At 34.0% G+C, this 21011-nt stretch overlaps 1 protein-coding gene across 19 annotated transcripts in view; it reads right to left on the reverse strand.

Annotated features, from left to right (window-relative positions):
- Positions 1-21011, reverse strand: part of Robo2 (roundabout guidance receptor 2) — a 1537051-nt gene that overhangs the window by 22344 nt on the left and 1493696 nt on the right. For 12 of the 19 annotated variants that reach the window (XM_078044445.1, XM_078044443.1, XM_078044442.1 and 9 more), the window contains 5 exons: positions 20051-20332; positions 19523-19648; positions 14725-14881; positions 7437-7697; positions 3992-4197 (listed from right to left, as the gene is read on the reverse strand). In XM_078044445.1, coding sequence (XP_077900571.1) covers positions 3992-4197; positions 7437-7697; positions 14725-14881; positions 19523-19648; positions 20051-20332 — 1032 coding nt within the window. The remainder of the gene's footprint in view (positions 1-3991; positions 4198-7436; positions 7698-14724; positions 14882-19522; positions 19649-20050; positions 20333-21011) is intronic. The other 7 variants (XM_078044448.1, XM_078044453.1, XM_078044461.1 and 4 more) reach the window with 1 other exon arrangement.

The raw sequence follows: 21011 nt of genomic DNA on the forward strand, positions 1-21011 counted from the left end.
AGAAAGAAACGTTGAAACCTTGTCCCTCCCTGGTACTCAAAGAACAAAGCTGACAGGTTGACCATTGAGGAAGAAACAGTCCATATTTCCTAAGACAATGTTGCATAGACATTGCCTAGTCCCAAATGGAGTGGGATAGTAAGAAATTGTACATTATTACAACCAAATAGTATTGATAAAGATTAAAATAAAAATTATAAAAATAATATTCCTTCCAAAAGAGCTGATGGATTTGAATTTTATTAGAAAAAGTCAACTGCACACAGAGCTAAACATGAGAAGAATAAATAGTAAAAGTCATATCAAAATTTAATATTTTTATCAAAATTAAGTGCATTGTGGGAAAGGATTAATGTTTCCAGGGATAAAATGCATGTTTTATTTTTATAAATACATACTTATTCCTCTCTATACACACACACACACACACACACACACACACATGAGAAGTAAAAAAACCAGAACATTATTTTCCTCTTCAATATGCTAATTCTGAGGATTAGAATAAACTGGGCATTTTCAGGGCAGAGATCGTAGTAATTTATCTTTAGAGTAAAACTGATTGATTTTGTTCATTCTTCTGCCACTTATCTGGTAGGTAACCTTCAAAAAGTATTTAAATCCTTCTGTGATTCTTTAGCTATAAACTGAGAACAACAACAATAATAATGAGGTTATGAGGATTAAATGAGTTAGTAGATGGTAAAATCAGGGCAGGGAGTTCTTTCTACAAATGTAAGGAACCAAATAATTTAGGCTTCACCATCTGTCATGCATTCTTTAGTTCTGATTTCTTACTTATTTCTTGTTTCTTTACAAACTTTAAAATGTAAATCCATTCTTAGCTCAGCCAGCCGCAGGAAAAACAAGCCGCTGCTTAGAAGGGTATCATGCATCGACTAGAAGCTAGGTTTTCTACTTTATTATCATTATTGTTGCTTGGTTGTTGCTATTATTGAATCTAAATGTCTATTCAAGTGACTAGAAATAATAGGCTTAAAATAAATGTTTGTTTAGGGAATAAACATATGAAACAGTAGACTTGCAAATACATATTACCATTACTGAGGTCATGGGATATGGAACTATTGATATTTTCTTTTCTTTTTGTTCTTTTTCATTTTTGATTATCATTTCAAGATTTAAGTAGCCACTCACAAACTACATACTTGCTATGAAAATATTTGGAGTTAATGTGCATATTTTTTTTTTTTTTTTTTTACAGAATAAAGCTCTGTAGAATGTTAGTGGCTGGTATTCCCTAAGCTGGCAGTTGGGAGTACAATTCAGCCAAGTAAAATGTGTAATTTTACATAAAGGCTTTCCGCCCACCTGGTGTTACTGTAGTATCATTCTGGATGGCTTTAGAGTCTCCAGGAATGGAAATTGTTAGTTCTATTTAATAAAAATGGTCATTTGCTTCATGAAAATGACAATATAAGGGAATTTCAGTTGAAAGTAAAGTTTAATTTACACCACAGGTGAGTTTAGAACTCTAAGTAACTGATGGTAAGTTCAGAATCCTCTAGTCTCCAAGGCTCATTGAAGGAGTATGGCCTATCTCAATTAGCACTATTAAAGTAGCCTTATAGATGAACAAAACCTAAGAACATCATTAGGACAATATTCATTAGCATGTTTGTTTTGATTACATTTGGTCCACATAAACATCCACCTGAGCATATGAGCAGGCATGTTTACACACACAATTACATGTACATCCTATTTGCTCTCCCTCACACACAAATACATTCACTCTCTTACATAGACTCACACACATTCCACACACATTGTGCCTTGTCTTTCATACACACATGTATACCCTACACTCTACACACATGTGCACAAACTGTATAGGATTGCAAACTGTGTAATACATGCACATACCCTGTATAGATGTGCACACCCTATTCACACTCACACTATATATACACTTTCAATCTTCCCTGTTCTCACACACATTTATACTCATGCACTCTACACCCCATACATGTACACACACTAATACACTCACATCCCCTATGGTCACACTAATACCTACATATACTCATTCACACTTCCTACACACATACACATAGACACACAACACACCCTGGAAGGCAAATTAAATCTTTGATCAAACTTTCTCCTCAAAGTCATTGGTGCGTGGAAAGACAAAAAAAAAAAAAAATGTGTATGGGGAGGTGCTTAAGTTGTTTAAGTGTAAAGTACAACTTCTGCTAAGGAGATGTATTATTCATAGGATAAGTGCATTGTGGAATTCATGCCTAAACACCCTAAGGTTTCTATATTCAGAAGTAATTAAGCAGTGAATTCAAGTAGGAAAATAGACTTTCTTTTCTTAGCAATAAGAGCTTCATTCGGAATCGACATTATATTACCAACAGGAGAAATGCAGGTTACTTAAGACGTTCAAACTTGACATCTTAACCAGTCGACTACATTAGACATCCTTACTTGTTCTTGACATGTGTGCATGTAAAAGTGCAGGGTGGTGTTCTCCCAATTTATAGATACATTTATCATCTTTGTCTTTATAATATTTAATAAAAGAACTACATCAGCATAGCTCACTTTTTTCATCATTATTGCAAATTTTTACTGCATTCCTAATGGAAAAAAAGAGTTCAGTATCATTAGTGAAATATGCAAAAATATGCAGAATCTTACCCTTAAGGAGATTATGCTAGAAATTCAGGCAAAGAGGCTTAACATAATAGTGCACTAATAAGTCAGCTCTCTGAATTCAAAGATTTTAACTTTTCTCTGTCACCCAGGGTTGATTCTGGGTTTCAAATCACACCAGTATATCTGCAGTTTTTAAATCTTAATTAGCTTGGCAAGCTGACCAGCCATCAAGCAAGAAGGAAAACTGAATAGTGGACTCATGCATCATGCACTTCCTCATGCGGGGGGGGGGGGGGGCGGGCTGTACAGGAAAAGTGCAGGCACTCATGTTTTCTCAGCACTAAACCAGTTTTCATTGGTGTTTGCAGAACTAATATGGAACACAGAGTCTGTGGAATTGGGAAACTGTTGGATTAAAAGGAAATTGAGACTGTGATAAGATGCTTTCTAGGATGAAAGTTGCCATCAAGGAAAATACAGATATGTGTAGTTTCCTTAGAAATCCTAAAGAAATGCAAAGATCAGGCTTAGTTTGGAGTAGCTAGGTCTTCAGAATTTTGTAAAAGGCATTTTTTTTTTTGTGCGTGTGCATCAAAGAATGTATAACTATGTGAACAGAAATACTGAATCTTTACTTTTTTACCATATTTATTGTGTACATATTAGGATTTTAAAATTTCCAATTGAAATTGTTGGACATAGGTTACACATCAGTCCTGGAATCATCAGAGGAGGGTACCAACTGAAGTCTTTCACTTGGTGAACAAGGCAAGCAGAAGCCAGAGGAGTGAGTAGTCAAAATAAATATACTTCTTGGAAGAGGAGAAGTTGTTGGATTCTACACTATGAAATGCATAAATGCATGGTTTATCTCACTATGCATTTTCCACTCTAAAAATAATACCTTGTGCAACTGAAGAGTCTTTTTCTGAAGACTTGCTTATTTTCATCAGTGAATGGTTTTACAGAGTGAAATATCAAGAAGCATTTTAAGATTGCATTCATTTTGTATGTTCCTCCTGATATACAAAATATATCATTTCTAAAAGTCAGTTTTTTTAATGTAATAGACTTGGTTTCCTAGCACAGTGAACTTTTCATGAAAGCCATGACTATAATTGAGTTTTCTTTCATGTCTTTAAAGCTTTTTAAAATTCATGAATTTTCTTATCATTTTTGCAGCAAAGCAAAAGTATTTCCAAATACTTTTTGAATTTTGTGTTTAACATTAACATATTTAAAATGTTACAGAAATAGATGGAGTGGAATAAATCTTACATAAGAAAGTAAGAAAGTACTTGATTTTTGATGCATTTCAATATTGCAAATAGGTCAGTTATTCATATTAAATCAGTTCCATTACCTGTCACAGAGCTGTCTAGATTGTCCATACTGGATCCGGGTGTCTGGTCTAGTGCTCTCAGGGGCCTGGGGATTTCTAAAGCTTCCTCTTCATCATCAGCATCATCATCTGGAACATCTGTTTCCAAATCAGAAATCAAGGCTCCGGACACATAACCTAATGGTGGAATTGGGGGCTGTGGGGGTGGATTATTGCTTTGAATGTGCCTAGAATTCAAATGGAAACAATAAAATGGGAAAAGCAGTCCATTAACATTCAAAAACACTGTAATAAGAATTAAATGGCATGCTATGGTAACAGTATTCTTCTTTTGCATTAATAATTTTGGAGTTTACAATGCTTTATTACATACACGTCAATAGAGACAATAGGTCTCTGGGCATATGCCTTAGCAACAACCACATAAATTTAAGAATTATTCTAGTGATATAAACATATATTTTGTATAGATAAGTCATCAGGAAAAGAATGAAAATACTTGTCACAAGACTATTTAAAGTTGACCTTTTCAAAAATAATATATATACCCATAAATATATACATATACATATTATTTTGTTTCCAGTTTATGTGTAACCCATCCATGCGGCCTGCTAGCACTTAAGATGTCACTGGAATGCCTAATGTTCCCTCTCTTCCACCTTCAGCACATTTCTGGACTTATGAGGATTTCTTTTTGCATGACCCTCTCAGAGCAGGCTGAGTGGTATTTTCATTTGCCCCAGTTAGGGCAAGTACCTTCTGCTCTATCTACCTATTTGTGCATCTATCTCAGCCAACAATGTCTTGAACTTCTCCAAGGCAGAGACAATTCACCCTAGTATTCTGTGTTTAGAACACAAGATGTGTTAGATAAACCCTTTGCAATGAGTAAATACTTTTAATCTCAACCTTCATTACATAAATACAATCTTATAATTACCATCACAGTTTTCAAACATATTCAAGTAAAACTTAAATTTATCAAATCAGGTGGCTAACTAATGTGCAGCTGGACACCTACAAAATGCTAAGCAAAAGCACTACAATGTTATTTTCTTCCTTCCTTCCTTTCTTCCTCCCTCCCTTCCTTCCTTCCTTCCTTCCTTCCTTCCTTCCTTCCTTCCTTCCTTCCTTCCTTCCTTCTTTCCTTCCTTCCTTCTTTCCTTCCTTTCTTGGGGGACATACCAAGATTGAACTCAGGGACATGCAATCTCTGAGCCACATCCCCGGCCCTATTTTGTATTTTATTTATAGACAGGGTCTCACTGTGTTGCTTAATGCCTCGCCATTGCTGAGGCTGGCTCTGAACTCGAAATCCTCCTACCTCAGCCTTCAGAGCTACTGGGATTATAGGTGTGTGCCACTGCAGCCATCAGCAAGGTTATTTCTCAATGTCACTTAAAAGCAAATGTACTACAAGTTTTAACATAGAGTCTTTTCATTGCTGTCATACAAAAGTAACTTAAAGACCCCTTCTATTTAAGCAAGATTAAAGAGTAAGTGCTATGTTCTTTTACTGTTGTCTTTTGAAACTCATTTCCAAGTCTGGCAATATCCCCTGTGTATCATCAAACTTTAGGGAAAGTAGTGCTGTCCTTGACTCCAATTGGAAGAAACAACTAGAAGCTTTGGGGACTTTTCTAGACTCTGCCTCATAACTCATCTCTTTGCTGACTTTAATCTATGTTTTTACAGTAGTTGACTGTGTCTTTGAGAATAATAGATTTCTATAAATTCTTCTAGTGAATTTTTGAACTTCAGTGTGGTCTTAGGACCCTGATATTTGTATTTGTTTATCAGAAATGAGAGTGGTCTGAGGACTGCCCTTTCATTTTATACATGAGCTATTATTTCTGACATCATTTTAAACACATTAACTATAGCATGCAAGTGGTAAGCAAGCTGCCCATAGTTATGCAGATAGGAAGCAGGTTCACCTCCATGGTAACTGCTCCAACTTGGGCTGTCCTCAGTCAAAGCTCAGAGCATGGAATCAGAATCTGCCAAGAGGTGGGACTTAGGACCAATATATTTTAAAGTTCTCCATATGATTTCAAAACAAACACACACCAATTTGAGAACCCCTGAGCCAAAGTCTCTGCTTCAAATGACTTAAAGTTGTGATTTCACCAGTTAACCTTGAAGAGAATCCTATCACTCTTTAAGTAATTGGCTTCATTTTAACCAGTGATGTATCATAAAATAATTATGTGTAACACGAGGTTGTCTTTAATCTTTAGAAAAAAAATGAGAAAATATTCAAGACCCTCTTATCCTAAGGAAAGAGCATGTTCATACAGCTTTAAGTGACATACCTGTTTGAGAATCTCTTTGTATGTATAGTTAACTATGTTATATTTTAATATAGCTGTTATATTTTAAAAATAGTCAATTAACACTGAGAATAAGAGTCATCTCATAATCAACTTACTCTAGTAGCTAGAATTACCCTCCCATAAAAAGAAAGATAATACTATCTTTCAAAAAAGTTACCATGATTTCAAGCACAGGGTATAAAGCAAGAGAACATAAATCAAAGAATGTCACAGAGATTTTATTTTCAAGGGTGCAGGCCTATATATCACTATCTGAGAGAAAAACATTGGAACAAACAACCAACCCTATAAAATTATGATTTACCATATTTGTACAAGATACCTATATGAATTGCATCTATAATTTATGAAAGTTTTCTAATATTTAGAAGAATAGAGCTATAGATCCTAGTGTGGTGGCACAGGTTTGTAATCCCAGTGCTGAGGCAGGAGGATCACAAATTCAAAGACACCAATTTAGTGAGGCCCTAAGAAACTTAGAGAGACCCTGTCTGAGGTGGGGGTGGGGGGAACAGCTGAGCATGTGGTTTAGTGGTTAAGTGACCCTGGGTTCAATCCCTGGTACCAAAAGAAAAAAAAAATGAAGTTTGGGTTTTTAATCTATTCTTTGTGATTTTAAAAAATGCATTTACTGTTAGTAAATTTGTTATTTTTCTGATTTGTTTAATTCTGCCCAAAGAGGGTCTTTTAATAACTGACACTGACCATAAGTGATTTGCAGAAGCTTGCATTTACATATTCACAACCACATGCAGAATTAATCACAGGCACTTTGAAGAATCCAAAAGGAGTCCTTCATTATGGCATTAAAAGTGAGTTCAAGGATAAGCTAATTGAAGCTAAATCGGTTGTAAATTAGAAGATTCCAGTGTAGCCAAAAAACACTTTAAACTGAATTTCAGCAGACCTGAATTCTTGTTCTAGCTTACTCTCTAACTAGCTATGCGACTTTGGTCAAATTAACATTTCTGTAGTAGTTAAATCATTTTCTAAATGATTAAGGAGTATACAAAATCAAAATTTTATCCCCATGTGTATAGTTTTATGAATATGTCTTGTGAGTTTATATAAAAGGGCATTTCCATGTGCAGAAAGCATGGATCCCTTGACTCAGTGAATATATTTACCATGTTTGTTTTGCTATATCAAACTGATATGCCCTTGTCAGCTCATCCAGGTGAGCCTGCAGCATGGGTTGCATCTCTTCCCGTGGGGATGGAGTAAGAGTGGCAGTAGACTGTTGTCCAAAGGAGATAGCAGGAGAGGAAGCCACGCCTCGAACAGGTGGAGTTGGGACCCGATCGTCATCTTCTTCCAGTTCATCTTCCATACCCTGGTGCAAGTATGTCTGTACTGGTAATGGAGGGCACCAACTATCACTGTCATAGCTGAAATTAGATGAGGAAAAAAATGCCCATGAATAGACAAACAAAAATGGCTACACTGACAATAAACAGCAACCACATGGTGTCTAAAATGTTCTCAGTTTATTTCGTCCTGATCACATTGTCAGTGCTACTATAGTAAATCACCTAATTTAAAATTGTAATTACAACTGTTATCTCAGTACCTCAATTTATTCTTTAAAGATCTTTTTGGCTAATTGTTACCCCACAGTTACAAAAAGCAATAACTTCCCAACAAAGTTACTCATGTGGAAACACCAAATTGCTAATTAAGGACAATTAATGAATTTAGTGCTTGTAGACTTAACTGCTTCCTTCTCTTATTTATCCTTATGCACCAGCAGAATATGGCAATAGAGCTGACTGACCATGTAAGAAGTATCTGAGAACTTGATTTGCTTTTATTCTAGACTTATGACAAGATTTCTATATGATATTCCAGTCATTAGACTTCATAACACAAATTATACTCAATATTAGTTCATTTCTCTTAATTTTCTCAGTAAAATCAAAGGCTTCTGCTTACATTGAGTGTTAAATTCAAACCAGAAAACAGAAGTTCAAAACCTTGTCCTACAAAATATATATTTTTTTAAAAATTGTTTTATTGTAGTAAAACCTTTAATATGAAATGAACCCCATTGACATATTTTAAGTGCACAAAATACAATTATTTTAAATACTTATATTTCATGTTCAAATTACATCTAGAAAGGGGATTATGGTCCAGGAATATGAAAAATTAAACTGTTTTTGTTGTGGCACAAAATCAGAGAATTTCTACTTATGCCTTTTCTGTAATCCTAATGTTTACAGAAATTAAACAAGTTCTAATATACTTTTATATAGATTTTAAGTATAAGATAAAAATAATAAAGGATTTAATTGTTTTCTTAATTCAACATCTTAAACATCTCCTGAATCTGCCTCCTACATCTCCTCTTCCACAATTATTGATCAGTCACCTTCTATAAAATAGTTCACTAGCTTTCTGATTCTCTTTTCTTCTTTTCCACCCTGTCTTTAATGTAGGCAACAGGATGTTAATTCACATCACACCTACACTTAAGATCATAACTAATATGAGAAAAGTCAAAACTCATTAGCTGGCTTAAAAGATCCTTCCCCAACGGATTAATCTGTTATTTTAGCTCTGTTTCTCACTGTTTCCCCAACATCAGCCTACTTTCTATTTTTTCCTAAACTCTGGGTCTGTGTATGACTGTTCTCAAATCATCTATCTGCCTGTGGGTTCCTGGTCACCTCAAAGGTGGTTAGTTTTGTGGAACCTTCTCTCCCATTTCCATATACAACTGATTAGAATTTTATAATACCTACACTGTGGAACTTCCCATATTATATTGGGATTATTTGTCTCTGTGTCTCTTTTGTCCTATTATTCTGTGAGATCCTTAAGTCCAAGAACTTTTTTAATACTCTTCTCCATTGCTAGTGCCTAGTACCTAAAATTAGAATTAACTATCCATATCACAGCTATGCATAACTAGTCTTGATCTCCCTTATTAAAAAAAACTGTAACCCATATAGATCCACTGTAGGTTGAATATCTTCACTTGAGTAACATTTTAATCATTTTGTTAAAAACTGAATATATCATAAAAACCTGCACGTGGACATGTATAGTAGTTTTATTTATAATTGCCAAAATTTGGAAGTAGCTAAGATATCCCCAGAAGTTGAATAAATAAACAGATACATCCAGACAATGGAATATTATTCAATGTTTAAAAGAATTGGGCTTCAAGTCATAAAAAGACATGGAGAAAACTTAAATGCACCTTGGTAAGTGAAAGAAGTCAATATACAAAGGGTATAGATTGTATATTTCCAATTCCAGAACATTCTAGAAATGGCAAAACCATGAAAAGAGTAAAAATATCAGTAGTGCCAGACTCTGGGGAGTGAGTAAGAGATGGGCAAAAAGCAAAGTGGATTTTGGAGCAGTGAAGATATTTTGTATGATACAATAATGGTAGATACATGTCAACCTGAATCTGTCCAAACCACAGAATGTACCACATGATGAGTAAACCCTGTGGGAAATGATGCATTCTGGGCAATAATGATGTGCCAATGCAAGTTCATCAACTAGAATAAGTGCACCAGTTTGGTGAGAGATGATAGGAGATTATGCATATGTGAAAGTTGGGATAAATCTCTATGCTTTACTTCATTTTCTTGTGAACCTGAAACTGGTCTAAAAAACTAAAATCTCTTTTTAAAGTAACCCCAAATTTATCATCTTTTTTCCCAACAGTTATGTGTTAGGGTCCTGACTTTATTTCATATAGCATACAATTCAGTAGATTGATATTAAGTAAATTATTAAAAATACAGGGTACTATAGAATTGATTTGGAAGGCCTAATATTGTTTTGGGGTTGGTCAAGGCTACAGTGATCACTAAAAAGAGAAAAATTTAAATGACATATGTGGAAGGAAAATGGTATTGGAACAATTCAGATAGTTCCCTAAATGGCAATATCTTCCAAAGAAAGAAAAAAAATTGGGCACAAGTGAAGCAGAGCACCACTTACATTTTTTTTTCTATGAAAATATGAGAATGGTCTACCAATTTTATTTCTCTTATCTATTCTGTTTATTAAATATATTTAATCTTTAGTCTAGCTTTAGGATAGGTTTTATAGTTTCTCAACATGAATCTTCTGCTCAAACTAAATTGGTTTGTCTCCTCTTGTCTACATACTTTTCTGGTAGGTTTGTTTATAGAATCCAACTTATTTCAAATAAACTGGATGCCTCCAATTTTACCTATCTTAATCTGATAAATCCTCAAGGTATAGGTGAAATCTCATATATTTATAAAGATTTCCTTGATGAGGCCAACTAGCAGTGCTAAATTACTCTTCTTAACTGGTGCTGACAATATTTTTCTACATTTATCTGAAAATTGATTATGCACAGTCTAATGTTCTTTCCAATGTTGGACTCTTTAACACTTTAAATTATTTTTGTATTTACCTTTCATATGTTTATGGTATCTTTTTCTCAAGTGGATTTAAGCTACCTTAGAGTTATAACACTGAACTGTTCTTGCTCTGTTGCCCCTAACAGTATACCTTAAAAATAGTAGGTTATAAGCATATTTACTGATTTGAACTGAAAATACACAAGTTGATTAATTAATAAAAATGCTTAGGTTTATTTTCTTACTTAACTTTAAATGTCATATTATTAACTCAAATAAAAAATATACAAGAAAACTAATCATAAAATAATTGTCCTTTTTCAGTATAGAATGTATTTACCGTTGTATTTCATCAATTAAATTTACATTTATTTTGTAAAATTCAGTAGAAAAGAGCACATTTATTTTTGTGTCAGAAAGTCATAGCTGCACTTTCTTTACTTAGATTGGTTTATTCCCAGATATATTATACCTTTAAATAAAAAACTATATACTTAATCTTTCAAATGAAATTAGCTAGTTATCTCCTAAAATTTGTGTAGTCCATAAATAGTAAACTGTTCTTACTTCCAAAAATCTACTAGAGATATACCTATGGAATGAAAACACAAAATGAACATAAGAGAAAGGAAAAGTGTATGGTATATGCATCACATGTGTTAAGGTAATGGAAAAAACATGGTAGTAAGTTGTATTAGATTCATTTTTATTATTCAAATAATATCAGGCAAAGAAGTGTCTAACCATTAAAATATTATTTTTAATACTATGTAAATGCATTGCATAGTATATTAAATGACTAAAACATATTTTATCACCTATTTCATTAACATACTATACATTTTATCACCAATTCTTCTACGTCCTTTTTCAAAGTTACTCTAGAACTTTAATATACCAACTCTGTATATAAGTCTACATGCAGTATATAAGCAAAGCTGGGAAAAGTCCATGGATTCAAAGTGATTTGTACCAACATTAGATAAATAAACAAAGAAGGAAAGAATATCCAAAGAAGAAAAATATGAAAGAATAAAGAAAAGGAAGCTAGGATATAGTACAAATCATAATGGTGAAGAATTGTTCATCATCTCTGAAATAGTCAAGTCTTGATTCCAGCAGAACATATATTTTAGGCTTAGTTCATGCAGCTACTAATGAAGGATGAAATGACTACAGATGTGCCTATGAAGTTTATAAAAATGTACGTCTGTTTTGATAGTTTCCTTCACATTTTACAATACACATCTTATTTGAGAGATAGAATTTCATCTTTTTCTTGTGTAACATTAAAATGAATGAAAATTCTCCTAATGCCAAACCATAGTTCTTCTGGCCAGCCTTTCCTAGGGAAGCGCTTGTTCTTTTGACATTCTGTCAGTGAAATATGAGGCGTCACGTTATGTCTTGTCTGATGAATAATGGTAAAGATGACGGCAAATCAATGCCGCATGTGAACTAACTTGTTAAAGGCCAAATACAAATATCAAATTACTAATAAAAATACAATAAAGTTCAACACTAGCAAAAGCTTGCCAATCTCTAATTGCAATAACAAAGCAAAGCACCAGTTTTATACTTAATTACTATTCAATGCTTCCTAGCATCATGACTCTAATAAAATGTATTATATTTATAGTGAAGAACTAATACATTTTAACACTATTTTGTCTAACTGAAGATGCATATTGATGAGAGAGAACATTTAGCATTGTTCCCATATTATTGAATTAACAATTAAATATTTTGTTATTTGGACAATGCTTTGATAACTTTTGCTATTTAGTATTGTAAGGAAAGATTGGTCCAAGAAATGCTTAGAAAGAAAATTGCTGATTTCTAAACACTTAGAAATTATACTAAAAATTGTAACAAAAACTAGAGACTATATTTTCCAGATCACAGTTTTTATCAGCTAGGTATTGTGCCTAAATCTACTCCTTTCTCACCTACCCACTGTCATCGTCTTATTTTACTGCCTTAGCATTTTTATATCAGCTATTCATATGCTATGATATCTTGTATGTGATCCACCTGCAGTCCCATGTCCTTCAGCATCATGTCCTCCAATTCATCATCTGTATTTAAAAATCAGAATTTTCCTATGGCATTAAGGATTCACAATGAAAACTAAGACTCCATGTCAGATGTTGTCCTACAAAATGTAGGCTAAAGCTCATAAAACCACATACAGAAGCCACCAATTGCTGAAGGATGCAGACAAGTAATTAAAATAAAGTGCTGGGGGTAGGGCATGGAAGGGGGTGGTACTGAATAGGGGCAACTAAGAGAAAAGCAGATACCGCTAACTAGAATAGGGCAGGGTTTCCAAAGCAAGACCAATGGAGCTATTTCTACTCTCATTTTCTCATCACACATAATTTTAATTTTATATTTTTGTCTTTCCCCAGAGAAATTTCTTTCCATTTGTTCAAATAGTGACCTTAGTATTGTCTCAATGCAGCTATTGATTAACGACCTATTTCTAGTACATAAGATGCATTAGTTTAGAGACTTATTTCTTGTTCTCCTTTGTCCTTACTTTTGCTCTATATCTGGCAACTAACAACCACCCAATTTGGTAATGTTCTTTATGAAGAAATGATTCAAGATTGATGGCAATATTCTCCAGCTTTCAGCTTTTTTAAGACTTACCTGCTTAACCTGGCATCTATGATTACTCCATGGGTAAATTAAGCATATAAAAAATTTAATTTTTTTAAGTTAGGGAAAGAAAGCATGTGCCCTTAGCTGCCTATTTCATAGGTCAATATGTTTCTAAAATGTATAAATGATAATAATATGAATATATATGGGCTCCATAATCCCAGAGAAATAAATAAAATCCTTTGGAGGGAGAAAAAGACATACAAAAATATGTGATGAGTGTGTGTGTGTGTGTGTGTGTGTGTGTGTGTGTATGTGATGTGTGTGCATGTATAGATACTATGTGTGTGTGTATATATATATTTATATATATAATACATGTTTATATATATATATATATATATATATATATAGGCAAATAATATTTTTGAAAGAAAACAAAAGCTATGACATAGAAAACATAGTTATGAAAAATACTGTGAGAACCTCAGAAGATTTAGAAAGCAGATAGAAAAAATGATAAGTACATACATATGATATTTTTTGAACCAAGACAAGACTTAAATCTATCATTCAAATAAACTGATATATATATATATTTCTAAGTAAAGAAAATTTATGGAAAAAAAAATTTTCTGTATTCTCTATTTTAGGTTACATAAAGGTCTAGTCAAAATAAACAGTGACCTAGAAATTATAAGGAAGACATAGGATTTATTCATACAGAAAAAGAAAGCACATTTCTTTTGACCTCTTTTTTTCTTTCAAATAAAAAATTATCTGTGTCTGTGTTCAAAATCAATTAACACTTAAGCTTACAGAGGACACTAATTCTTGTTAGATGTTTCAAAAGAAAGAATAAGAAAACTGATCACATTTAAAGGTCCTCAAAGGAAATTTTCTAACTTAAAAAGGTTTTGTTACAGAGTGTGCATTGGCTTGAACCTCTTTTATTGTCCCTGCCCCTAAATTCCCATCAGAGCTGATGATTAAAGTTCTACCCACTGGCCAGGTCCCTACAATTATCCCATTGTGATGGCGCTCTACCGTGGCGCCCTGCTATGGCCAGACATCAAGTCATTAGAGAACTGCAAGGGATGATGAAGAAGGTTATTTTAATTCCCTTTTCAGCCCTTCTCAGGAGTGGCTCTTTAGTTCACAGAGCTGTGGGTACTTGCTTTCAAACTAACAAGCAATATTATAAATGTAGGCTGCATTATCATGATTGCAGACAATCTGAGGCACTTGAAGGCCAAGGATTCACAGTCCTCAATATGTGCTGTTTTGTGTTTATCAGCTAAAAATACACGGACAGTGCAAACAGGAAAGAGGGAAAATGTAATGAACAGGGTGGGAGGGGAGCTAAGAAAGAACAAGAACTCAGGGCAAAAGAGAACAATAGAGAGTGGAATGCAGCCTGGGCCATTTTGTTGGTATATAAAATAACGTTTACCCATTCTCTTGCTGTTCCACTGCATAGTGTTCCAGCTCTGTGCCAGGAAGGGGCTGGACTGGGGGAGGAGGTAGAGGGACATTGGCCCAGGTCGATCCATTGTTTTTCTGTGGTTTAGAGGAGTTTTTATTTTTCTTCTTTTTTCCACCTTTCCCACCTGGAAATAATAATGCATTTATTTAGAGATGGTGAATATCAGAACAAACAGGCAATATCAGGTGGAAAGATGTATTTGTTTTCAAAATACCAGAATCACTATGTTAGAGATGGTAAAAGCTATAAACAATGAAATGATACAATCAGAAACACATTTTTATAAATCACTCAAAATGATATTGTTTCTTTCCCATTGCATTAACTGCAGAGCTGAATAAACCAAAAACATGGCTGCTGTATCAAAAGAACATTTATTGATTTATTCATGTCTGCTGCCTCCATGTTTTCATTGTTAGAGGAAATAATGGTCCATAACAAATTCTTTTAAATGTCAGATTTTAGTGCGTTTAAAATGCTCTTTTGCATAATCTCTCTCAGTGGAAAATACAGTGTCTAAGGATACAGGCTTAACTTTTCCATTAGAATTTGCTCAATTTAATTAATCCAGGAGAGTAAGATTTTTCTCTCAAAAGCCACTGATAAAAATCAATCAAGTACAATCTGGAGAATACCTGTAAATCTCTCACAATGATACATTTCATAGACTTTTTGACTAATAAATGGCACAATTATTTTTGCATATAGTGAGAATATTTCCCAGATGTTTTAACTATCACATTTCATAAATTCCAAAAAGGAGGGAAAATTAATGATAATATAGTAATCAGTTTCAGAACTATTTGTTACATGAATGAATTCATGCACAAATATGAGCAGAACATAAATGAAGAGTGCATGAGCCATATCTGAGATTACATGATGCTTAATGAAGTATAAAAATAAAATTCATCATCTGCATAGTGCTGTACTTTTTAAAATCAAGTAAATAAAGCTTTTTCATAAAAATGGACCTCAGTTGGATGCAGAATGAATACTTCTTGAGCAAAATGAAAATGACCTTTCAGGGGTGACTCAGTAACTTCCAATAATCCCATCTCAACTTATAGCTAAATTTTAAGCATAGGATATTTGTAGCAGGGCTATCTAGCCATTTAGATCTCACTAGAAGTCAATCCATCCTCTTTCTTCTACAGCTGCTGAGTCAGATTATGCAATTTGGTAATAACGTATTTGAGTGCCAGAAAGTGATGAAACTCTTAAACTAGACACTACAGCCAATTATTGAGTTGTATACATTTTCCACATAGGATACATAAATATTTAAAAGAAGATCCCTACAAACAAAGTGCTTTCAGCTTTCCTCTCACTTCTATTCTTTGACAGCACAAAAGATATTAAGAGGAGGGTAAGAAAGTGTCCTCTGTTTAGTGAGTAAGAGTTTGGTTTCTGAGTTTGAAATTTAACTCCTCACTCAAAAGGTATTGCCTTAAATTATATACATGTAAAAGAAATATGAACTTACTCCATTTTTTTTTCTTTGGTACTTGGGATTGAACCCAGGAATGCTTTATCATTGAGCCACATCCCCAGCCCTTTTAGTTTTTATTTTGTGACAAGGTCTTGTTAAGTTGTGTAAGGCCTTAGTAAGTTGCTGAGGCTGGCCTCAAATTTGTGATCCTCCTGAGTAGTTGGGATTATAAGCATGCAAAAGTTACTACTTCCTTGAGTTGTCATGAGGATTATAAGAGATACTGTATATGAAGTGCTCAGATGCACAGAAAAACTCAATAAATGCCAATCATAATTGCTTTCTCCTGTCTTCTCTTCCTCATAGCAAACCCAGTTTCACTTGTTTTCTGAAGTCTTACGTATCAGAAATGGCCTCATATTCAGAATAAAAATAATAATAAGCTTGCTTGGTTATAAGTATGTAATTTTTGTCTTTAAGGTAAATGAACCTCAATTCCTCATTTCCTTAACCCACTAAAGACTAAGGTCTATTTCCTTTTTACAGTATCAGAACTATATTTCAATGATTGAGAGAAGAATGGTTGAGCTATTTGTTCTTCCTGACCACTCCCTTTCAACTTTATGTATGCACAATCTTAATCACATTCTACAGCAGTTTAGAAATGTCATTTGAATCTCACCTGAACCTAAGAAAGAAGTTCCTACACCTCCGTATTCTAGATGATGACACTAAGGCTCTGAGTGTTATGTGATTCACTTTCACATAGCAAGAGAACAATCAGATTTACTACTGAGCAGCTTAACTTGAAACTATTTCTAGAGCTCTGAACCTCATTGTTGAAGCCCTTGCTCAGGTTCAAGAAAGCTACTCATTATTATGCTTCCAAACAACAACAGGCTTTAAAATGTGTGCTGGAAATAGCTGAAGCATAGAGAGAATTACTGAGGACTTTACAACCAACACTTATTTTTCCCCTGTTCTGGAGAAATATCTGTTCTCTCATTTGATCAGTCTGGATAGGACTATTATTCATCAACACATGCGTCTGGTCTTAACAATGAACTAAGTGGTGGACTTTGAGATGGAGGTGAGCTTGATACAACTGACAACTGTTAAAATCTCTGAGATCTGAATCTTTAGAGAAGCAAGCCACAGTCTGCTGCTTCACCTTGAACCCTCAATCATCTGAAGGCCAGAGTACCTAAATTATGTTTTAACGGAGCAGATTTTGATACCTTGTAAACATATTTGACCCTTTTCTCTTAAAATAAAAATGCAAATATTTGGATAGTTAAAGCTTGAAAATGACTTCTCTGTAAAAAATAAATCATAAAAGTGATTCATTTTAAAATCAAACATATGGTCTATTTAAAAATATTATATTAAAAGATTTAGCTATTGTTACCAATATTTTATATTATATACACATACAACTATGATTTCAGATACTATTTTAAAACATCTGAGTTTTATTGTATAGTTTTTACTGGTTGGATTATTAACAAGAAGTACTCAGAACTTATATATTGAATGCATTATAAAAGTGTTTCAAAGAGGGTAAGAAGTTCACTCAAATAATTCAGAAATGCCCAATTTTCTTTGCCACTGTGATTATTTTAAATTGGTTACACCAATGTGCACAGATTAGAAAAATCCCATAATATATGATTAGCTGGCCATGGGGCAGTTAATTCTTAGATTTGGCCCCTAGGAAGCATAGCTATAAATAAAAGAATTAAACAAAAGTGTAATATTAAACTCAATTAGACTAAACTGTAAAAGGAATAATCACTTCACTCTTACCTACTAAAAAAATGCTTTCTATCACCAATTCAAGTAATCCTGTATTCAAATGTAGATGAAGTAGTTAATATAATTCCTGGATATATGTAAATGTCACTCAAGAGATTAATGGATTCAAAAAGCAGCAAGCACCATTGTGAATCCTGTTCTGCTTACAATTACTCAAAAGATAACTTTTAAATTCGGTGACAATCAATCTATACAGAACATTTAATGAAAGATTCACAGGTCTTATGGAGTCCATGGCTTGCAATATGGAGATTTCTTTTCATATATTGCTTGATCTTTACATATATTTAATGAAATAAAAAGGAAGATCCAACAAAATTACTTTTTAATTATTCAGAAAAATTGTGGGACTAATTATAAATAAATGCCAGCATAAATGACATAGAAGGTCATTCAAAACATTCCCTTATATTATTAAGCCAGTTTAAATTCATAACAGATGTTTAAAATTTTCTGAATTCTATAATGTACCTAATCCTACCAATAGGCAAGAAGAGCAAATGACTCATTTTGGAGGGAAGAGAGAGCATTAACATTTTCATTCTGAGAAGGTTCCATCTCCTGAGGAAAAGTAATTTAGTAAATGTAACCCTAATGATAAGAAAAAGTTAACTCTTCATAGTCTTGCCTGGGAGACTGCACAGTATCATAGTACACTATAATCCTTTACTATTAATATGTAATTTTAAAAAACCAAACAAAAACTCCATAAAAACAATTAGCATATAATTAAGCATATTAAGTAAGTGGAGTCAGGAACCAGTCAGAAGTAGGCAGATAAAGGCATGTGATGTAAATAGGTGGAATTTACAACTTGGTTAATACAATATCCTCACATACAAAGGGAGGATAACTCATTAGGATAGGAATATATTTCTATCCAATAAAATGCATTTTTTCCTTACACTTGTTGGTTTAGCTGATATTTCTCAAATATATATTAAAAGTGACAGCATAAAATAGTTATTGTTATCAAATATTGTATTTTTTGAAGTAAAAATAATTTTACATATTAACATTTGTATTTAGTACAGTAATCATTGAATAGATAACTATTACATAATATTTGAGAGGTTGCCCTAAAATAGGAAGTTATATCATTGGCATCCCAATATGAAAGTCTCCGAGATTATTTTCATTTCAGTTGAATTTATCTTTTGATATCAATGGCCTGGAATTAACTTTCATGAATGATCTTTTTATTATAAAGTTCTTTGGACTCATATATTTGGTTCAAGATGGAATGAACTCATCTGCTCTTTAAGGAATAGTAATTAGTAAAATGGCACTATTTTTCTTTCAATACATTATTGTGCAGTTAGTACGTAAGTGATGACAATGATTTTTATTGCCCACCCCCACCAAAGCATCATTTCATCAGGATCAACTGCTATTGTCATTTGAAAGATAAATGCCTGACAGTGGCTTGCGATTCAATATTTCCTCATCAGTTGTTAGGGAACACAGGTCATATGCTGGTGACAAACAAATATTTCTCCTTACTGTGATGAGACCAACCTGAGAGACTGCCACTCCTTTCTGAGCTGTTGTGAGAGCTGGTGGTGCTGAAATCCTGTGACTGGTTGTGTGGCATTCTATTAGACAATCCCTCAGCCAATCGGTAGTCAGGGATGTAAAGTAAGGCTAAGGGTTAAAGGGCAGAGGTCATAGTGGCATCATGTGATTAGTTCACAGCACAAGCCCATGCAGAACATGCAGTTAGCAACTCAGAAGCGGATGTCGTGGGAGAGTGGAGGAATGTTTCGTCTAGCCTGTCCTAATGGAAGTACAGATGGATTGCTGATCACTATACTGAAAAAGAGCTGAAAGGATGAACCCGATTGGTGTTGGTGTGTGGTGGCGGTGGTGGAGGCAGTGGCGGTGGTGGTAGGAATTGTTCAAGGTACTGAATACATGCCAGTATGTTTTTTTAGTTTAGGTAGTAAACCTGGTAATGCATCACTGAATTGAACAACAAATACTAATTTCTATCTCATGCACAAATGATATGAAGTTAACTTCTCAGGACAGAAGAATGTGACTCACCATTGTTACCTTTGTTCTGTTCAGGCAGAGAATAACCAAATCCCATCAGATCTGTTTTTTGCTGAATTGAGCTTTTCCACTGTGGATCAGGCAGATCAACAGCCAATTCATGGATGCTATTGGAATGCAAGATCTGTGTAGTGGCATATGGGGTAGCCTGTGTTATTTGGCTGGAACTGTTGTAAGTGGTTTTGGTAGTGAAGTCAATGCTGCTATAAATGGCTCCATCTGAAAGCATCGTTGCTGTTTTATCCCCTTGGCCTGGAACTGGTGGCAGCACATCTGTGATGAACATAGGGAAATGAAACAATTTAATGACGCACAGGAAGCCCAAAACTATCAGGAATGAAGATGAAAAATAAATGTGTCATGCCACACGTTTGCATTTCAGCTGAGATAGGCTTCATGAACCAATGAAGGGTAGATGATATACAACCATCGCCAAGCTATCAACCTCAGTGACAGGCAGGCCTACTGCTCGTCCTTCACATCTCACTGCTTAACACATCCCTTCCCCCATTTCCTCCAACCAGGAATGAGAAGTTTGGGATATTTCACTACTGAAAAATGCTTTTAGAATCATGGAAAGTGGTAGCAAGATACAGCAGCAATGAACAGAGGGAATCTACAAATCATGCCTGAAAACAGCTCTTTCTACTTCATCTCCAAAGATATGGAATATGGCTGCTAAATAGTTGCAAAAATTTCCAAAATTATACGACCCTGACTTTGAAATCCATTTTTCTGAAGTTTTTACTTGACATTTATGTGATCTGATTTTATAACTGCAGAAATGGAGAACTGATGGTAGAAAATGTGTTCTTTTTTCTTGGATAACAAAGGAAAATTTTCATGAATAAGTCATTTCCATAATATAGCAGGATTTAACTATAGAAAAAGCAACCTTAGTGATCAGTGAGTTTAATTTATGCTATCAACACTTAGAAGTGGAGAATTACAG

Source organism: Ictidomys tridecemlineatus, chromosome 3 (assembly GCF_052094955.1).
Source record: "Ictidomys tridecemlineatus isolate mIctTri1 chromosome 3, mIctTri1.hap1, whole genome shotgun sequence".
Taxonomy (NCBI): Eukaryota; Metazoa; Chordata; class Mammalia; order Rodentia; family Sciuridae; genus Ictidomys; species Ictidomys tridecemlineatus.